This window comes from Trypanosoma grayi (genome assembly GCF_000691245.1).
Source record: "Trypanosoma grayi strain ANR4 Tgr_984_V1, whole genome shotgun sequence".
In the NCBI taxonomy this organism is placed as follows: Eukaryota; Euglenozoa; class Kinetoplastea; order Trypanosomatida; family Trypanosomatidae; genus Trypanosoma; species Trypanosoma grayi.
This window is the reverse complement of record NW_008826603.1, coordinates 1-6,162: the sequence shown is the minus strand read 5'-3', so window position 1 is coordinate 6,162 and position 6,162 is coordinate 1. Positions and strand designations below refer to the sequence as shown.

At 57.1% G+C, this 6,162-nt stretch overlaps 3 protein-coding genes across 3 annotated transcripts; 1 reads left to right on the top strand and 2 right to left on the bottom strand.

The window, feature by feature from the left end:
* Positions 1–270: 270 nt before the first annotated feature.
* Positions 271–1,425, top strand: DQ04_09841020 (hypothetical protein; the record flags this gene model as incomplete). Its single annotated transcript, XM_009316068.1, has 1 exon — positions 271–1,425. One exon carries the CDS (start codon positions 271–273, stop codon positions 1,423–1,425), a length of 1,155 nt encoding a protein of 384 aa, XP_009314343.1.
* A 1,373-nt stretch (positions 1,426–2,798) lies between these two features.
* DQ04_09841010 (hypothetical protein) lies at positions 2,799–3,584 on the bottom strand (the record flags this gene model as incomplete). Its single annotated transcript, XM_009316067.1, has 1 exon — positions 2,799–3,584. One exon carries the CDS (start codon positions 3,582–3,584, stop codon positions 2,799–2,801), a length of 786 nt encoding a protein of 261 aa, XP_009314342.1.
* A 312-nt stretch (positions 3,585–3,896) lies between these two features.
* Positions 3,897–5,285, bottom strand: DQ04_09841000 (hypothetical protein; the record flags this gene model as incomplete). The annotated part of the gene is made up of 1 exon (XM_009316066.1): positions 3,897–5,285. One exon carries the CDS (start codon positions 5,283–5,285, stop codon positions 3,897–3,899), a length of 1,389 nt encoding a protein of 462 aa, XP_009314341.1.
* Positions 5,286–6,162: the final 877 nt, after the last annotated feature.

Below are 6,162 nucleotides of genomic sequence, written 5' to 3'. Positions count from 1 at the left end.
GGGCGGGGTGTTGTGCTTCCATTCCGTGGCTGCAGTGGGCGGGGTGTTGTGCTTCCCTTGCGCTGCTCCCGCTTACTACTTGGCCGTGCACTGGACGCAGGCAAAGTTGGCTTATCCAAGGCATCAGGCCTGCGCTGCCGCGTGATGTGAACCACCATAAGCGGCGGCGGCGGTGATGTCTGTGGTTGCGGCACAGCCCGCTCCTTTTCTGGATGTGCAGGCACATATCGCCGCGGGTCGTCGCTCGATGGCATCAGTCGGCTGGAAGCGATGCGCTGCAACGGTGTGCGCGTGCCTGGCCCATGCGGCGTGGAAGTCCGCGTACGTGTCGCGGTGTTGGTACGCTTCAGTGGTGTTGTCACAGTTGACGTTGTTGTAGCGCCCGTCGCTGCCTTTGGCCGCTTTGCCGCTGGTGGACGTGCTGTGAGTGGAGACGCCATCTTGGACTTGTGCCCAGTCCCGGCACGTGATGACACTGGTGGCGCACGGGCACTAAGCGGGGCGCCACTGCTGGTGTGTTTGTCCGTCAGCGACGTGCGTATCGTCGGTTTCCTCGCGAAACGCGGGCTCGTAGTGCCCATGTCTCGGCGGTTTGCTCGGTTCTCAGTTGTGAGGCCCCGCGCCGTTCGCGCCGTCGTATGGTGTGTAGTGCCACGCCCTCCACTCATTGAATTTGCAACACCGCTGCTACCAACAGAGGTGAGTGCTGCGGGACGAGGGGTTGTGTGCCCTATGGGGATGGCTGGCCGCGTGATATGTCCCCGTGAGGTGTTCAGTCGGGCGCTGCGATCACTACTGCTGTCAATCATTCCCCTCGGCCGCCTCATGAGGAGTGATGAATTAGAGCACATGCTGCCGTTTTTGTTGGCACCTCTAGTTGCCATGGCACGGCTACTGCTGGTCGCAATGGTGCGTCGCTGCGACACAGAATTATTGGCGGGTGTAATGCGTAGTTGTGGAGGGGGATTGCAGAAGGTCTTCCTGGTTACGGATTCCGGAGACGCGGCGAACACCTTTCCTGCCGCGTTCCGTGGAGTAGTGGGATTAGGCGAGGAGGCCCACGTTGACCCGCGGCCGCCCCCACGAGCTCCCAATTCCACAACATCAATTACTATGTTCCTCGCCTCGCCAACAGATGTACTGCGGCGCTCCGGCACCACGTGCCGCTCCACGGCGTACTGTTGTTGTTGCTGCTGTAGCTGCAGTACAGGCTCCTGCTCATCTAAGAATTGCGAGAAGGACGGGAAGCGTGGCGCCGGGCTATCCGAGCGCGGCGCAGATACACTAGGTGCTGGCGACAGCTGGGTGTCGCTCAGGCGCGGTAACTCGGTTCGAAGCACATCGCAATTCCCCGCGTCACTCCGCAGGAATTTGTTTGCAATATTCTCCTCTGTCGCGTGGTCTTGGGATATCAACAAAGCATAAGGGTCGGAGTGCACCTTTATCGTTGTTGGTGACGCTGGTGCCTCTGCAGCTGCCACTGTCATCTCGTGTGCCGCTACCGTTTCAGACGCTGATATTGGAACCGGTGGCGGTGATGTCGTTACGTTCGGCAGAGTGGGTGGTGTTGGCCTCGGGGAGGCAGAGTCTTGCTCCTTCCCATCGTTCCTGACGCACCGCAGTTCGACAGATGTTATGCGCTTCGGTGGCGGGTAAGAGCACACAGCTACGGGAGACACCGCACGTTTGTTGGGCTGCGGCGGGGAGTAACGCCGCGTCGCCGTACGGGCTCGTACCATCTTCTGTGGTGGCAGGGCATCCGCGCGGACACGTCTATTGACTCTCCCCGAACTTGCCGCACGGGGCTTTGCAGCAGCAGCAGCAGAAGAAGAAGAGGCGGCAGACGTACCCGCCTTGGCCATCAGCCGTCGCCGCCGCGGTGTTTCACGTCGCCTCGTCGGCGCCTTCACTGGTGCCTCATGTTGCGCCGTCTGCTGAAGCGCGGTAGCGGGAAACAAAAACTTTAAAATGCGCGTGGCGCGGGGATCACAGTACTCCATAATGCGCAACAGCACATCGACGCCGTAATTCGTCGTACCGAAGAGTCGCGTGAAACTCACTGGGCCCGCACACGCACTGCACACCCACACATCGATCGCACGTGGCCATGGCATGCGGCATTGGCGGCACACCGGGTAACAGCAGCGCCAACAAGTGTACCTGTATGTGGAACTACTCGGCTTGACTCTAAAGGTGTTCCAGCACCGCTGGCAGCGATGCTGATGGTGCTGCTTGTCACCCTCTACGTCATCATCAGGGACGAGCTCTTGTGGTGGAACGAGTGGAATAGAAATCACTTGGGAACCACTCGTCGGTATTTCTATTTTCTGTGCAAAAAGCACTGTAAACGCACCTCCTTTGTCTTCTCGGTGCATTGCAGGTGAATACGTGACGTATCTACTACAACACCGAGGAGGGAAGGCCACCGTACAATAGGCCTCAATCTATGAGTCTGTCTGTGAGTGAGAGTGTGTATGTATGTATGTGTGCGTTTGTGTGTGTGTAAATACCGCACCACCTCCGGCTATGAGAAATGCACTACGAACAATGTGGCCAAAAGGAAGAACAAAGGGGATCTGAGTATGTGCATACGCACGGGCACATAAGGGGCGTATTTATAAACACATAGGTATATACATACATACATATGTATATATATATATATATATAGATATGCCTGCGCAGTCAACTGCATATGCAAGCAAGACGCAAAACCCCTCCTCCTCCTCTCTCTCTCTCCAGTCTCCAACGCTACACACACACACACAGAGACAGAGGCACAAAGTGCGCTGCAACAACTAAAACCAGTGGCCCCACATCAGCGAGCGACGACCGAAGCTGCTTCCGGGCACAACTGCGAGACGTTCCGCGAGCCCCATCAAGTAACTCTGTGGTGGTCGGTATGCAGGAAGCGGTGTCACACGAGTGCTGCGCTTGGGCGCCTGCAGCCGCGGCTCCCACGAGCTGCCGCTGGGGTTAGAAGCTGAAAACTCATCCAGAGCCGTGGTGTGTGGGACGTGGATGTAATACTTCTCCAACTGCAGCTCACTCGGAGGCCTATTCGGTCGCACGTAATGAAAAAGCGTGAAGGTCGCATTCGCATCGGCTTGCTGCAACGACGCCAGAGCAGCGTGTGGCGCAACTGGTAGCCGTGGCGGCCACCGCAGTGTGACGCTGTTGCAAAGCAGCCGAAGGTCGTCCGATATCAGCATCCGTACCGCTACAACCGACGCAACAGTGCTGTCGATACGCCCGTAGTACTGCAGCGCCGTCGGGTCAAGTACGCGCCTATCACTGAATCCCGCCGGTAGCACGTCGCCCTCCAAGACGTACAGCATCCCCGGAAGGAGCCGCAGGCGGTGTTCCGGTGGCACGTCCAGGTGTTGTTTGCTAATGAGATGTGGCACCTGTGTCGACGTGGCGAGAGAGAGAACCTGCTCGTAGTGCGGCGCTACATGCATGTGGAATTCCGGCGTCTCGTGGTTGAGCAGTTCCCATGGCAATTTGTTGTATGACACCAATGACGGATACTTTGTGTTGTAGCGAAATCGCTTTGCCAGACAGCAAGAGGACCCGCGCAGCATACCCCCCTCCCGCCTCCCTATTTTCCTTTTACCTACTGTGCGTGGAATGAGCGTGGGAAGACAAAGAGCGACCAAAAAAAAAAAATAATAACAACCGCAGTAGAGCAATAACAGCAAACAATGGCAGCTGGGGAGAGTGAGAAACAGAGATAAAGAGAGAGCGAAAGGGGGCTCTGATGAAGCTTTGCAGGCCATGCACGCTGACCACATTCACGCGCACAGCAACGGTACAGGAAATAAGCAACGGGCAACACAAGAAAGGATCACGGGCTAACACCAGCGACGTCACTGAAGCAGGCCCCATTCCGCGTCTCACTTGAAGGATGTCTGTGCCCGTCCACCCCCGCCAAACTCATGACGTGAGAGAAATTCGAGGGCACACTCGTGACGTTGCAGCGACTCCGCCTGAAGCTTAACAGTGCTGTGAAGCGCAATTTTTTCCTCTTCTAACTGCCGCAACTGCTGCTCTAGCTCCTCAATGAATACAGCCTGACGGTCCCGCTCAGCCAGCAGCATCGCGTTCTGCACTTCTAGCTGACTCATCTGCGCTGGCAGCGGCGGCGGCGTGGTGGTGGTGTGCTGCGCAGGGTACTCACATGCCTTGAGCTCGCGCAGCAGTAGCACGTTCTCCTCCGCGACGACGCTTGCACGCTGCCGGAGAGCGTCGCGCTCCGCCTCAAGGGCCGCCACCTGCTGCCGCAGCTTCTCTTCCCGTACGTGCGCGTCGCATCTCGCACTTGGGGCGCGCACCGCTGCCGCCTCGGCCACGCCGTTTGATAGCTGCACGCAGAGCACCCGTACCGCCGCCGCGTCGACGTCCGGACCGGCGATGCGCTGCTGCAGTTCGTGAAGCAGCGGCAGCAGGGGCGCGGTGTTGCCTCCGTCATCCTCTGCGCCGTCGGAAACGCACCGCCCCAGCAGGAACTTCACCCACCGTAGCGCGTTCTGCGCAACACGGCACACGATAGCAACACCTTCGGTGCCCACATTCACACACACATCCCCTTCCTCCTCTTTTCCGTCACCGTTATTATTGCGTGTGACGTCACGGTCATTATCGTGTGCCTCATCAGAGAACTCCACAACGGGGGCTGAGATGATGCCGGAAGCCCTGCCGACGCCATCATCGCCGCCTCTGCTTCCCCGTCCGTCGTCAGCATCGCGTGAGTCTGTGCGAGGCACCTGCTGCGGTTGCTTTTGTTGCGGTTGTTGCTTCTGCTGCTGCTGCGCCACCTCCAACCGCGCCGTCAGCTGCGCCACGGCCCCGCGCAGATGAAGCAGCTCCTCGTTCCTCTCTTCCAGCAGCTGCGTCTGCTCGCGGATGGTCATTTCAGCATGCAGCAGCTGCCCGCGCAGCTCCCCTTCCATGTCATCGCGCTCCTCTACAGTCACCTCTAGCAGGCGGTTGAGATGTTCCACCTCGCTGAGAATGGCGCGGCACTTCTCGCGCATCTTCTTTGGCCCTACACACGCAACACCGCCCTCTGCGTCCTCATTCATGACGCGTAGCAACTCGTTACACTCCTCATGGAACGTACGCTGAGATGTTGCTGTCTTTGCTTCCGCGGTTGGTGGTGATGGCGGTACTGCTAACGGAGACACCGCGTCCGCCTTCCTGGGGAGCGGTGGGGGAGGCGTGTATGTTGGGTAACTGCTGAGGGACGACGGCGTGGCCAGCACCGCGTGCGCAGCCTCGTGCATTGGCCCCGCTGACTACAGCAACTTCTGCTACTGCTGCTGCTGCTGGCACGCGGTTGTGGTGGTGGTGGTGGTGGTGGTGAGTGAAGAAAAAGAGGGGGAAAGAAACAGGCACGATCGTCACTGCACCGCACGCCGCGTTGTGAGACGCACACACCCACATCCACATAGAGAGAGAAAGAGAACGAGAGAGTCAGAACAAGCGAAAATAAGCGCGAAAAATAAATGGGATCAACTGCATGTACCGGCAACCTTTGAGACGAACTGCAGGTGGGTGCCGTTCTCTTTCATCTTTGTTTTTTTGTCCTTTCTGTTGTACCACTCCTTCCGTTCTCTTTTTTTTTTCACCCTCCTCCTCCTCCTCCTCCTCTCTGCTGTGTGTTACGCCGCTCTCTCTCTGTATGTGTGAGAGAGGGGAGGGGCGGTCCTGTGCTCTCCGCGCAGCACACCTCCTCCCCCCACGCGCCTCTCTCTCTCGCTTTGCATCTCGGGCAAATAGTGTCGGCCAGCAGCCAGAAAACAGCCACAGTCAAACGCGTCGCGCTGCCGTCTTACAGCTTTATTTTGTTATATACATACATATATATAAATATATATAAATATATATGTGTGTCTCTTTTTTTTTTGTTCGTGCTTCTCTTTCTTCCTCTTCCTCCTCCCTTACTTTTTTTTTCTTTCTTTTTTTACAGTTTTGCTCCCCCAATATCACCCACTTGCGTGTGTGTATGTGTGTGTGTGTGTATATATATGTAGATGTATCGATCTGCGCGTGTGTGTGTGTGTGTGTGTGTGCGGCGGGGGGGACACGATGCATCGGGTGGGGGGTTTCGTGAGACAAATAGAATATGCATACATACATACATATATATATATATATATA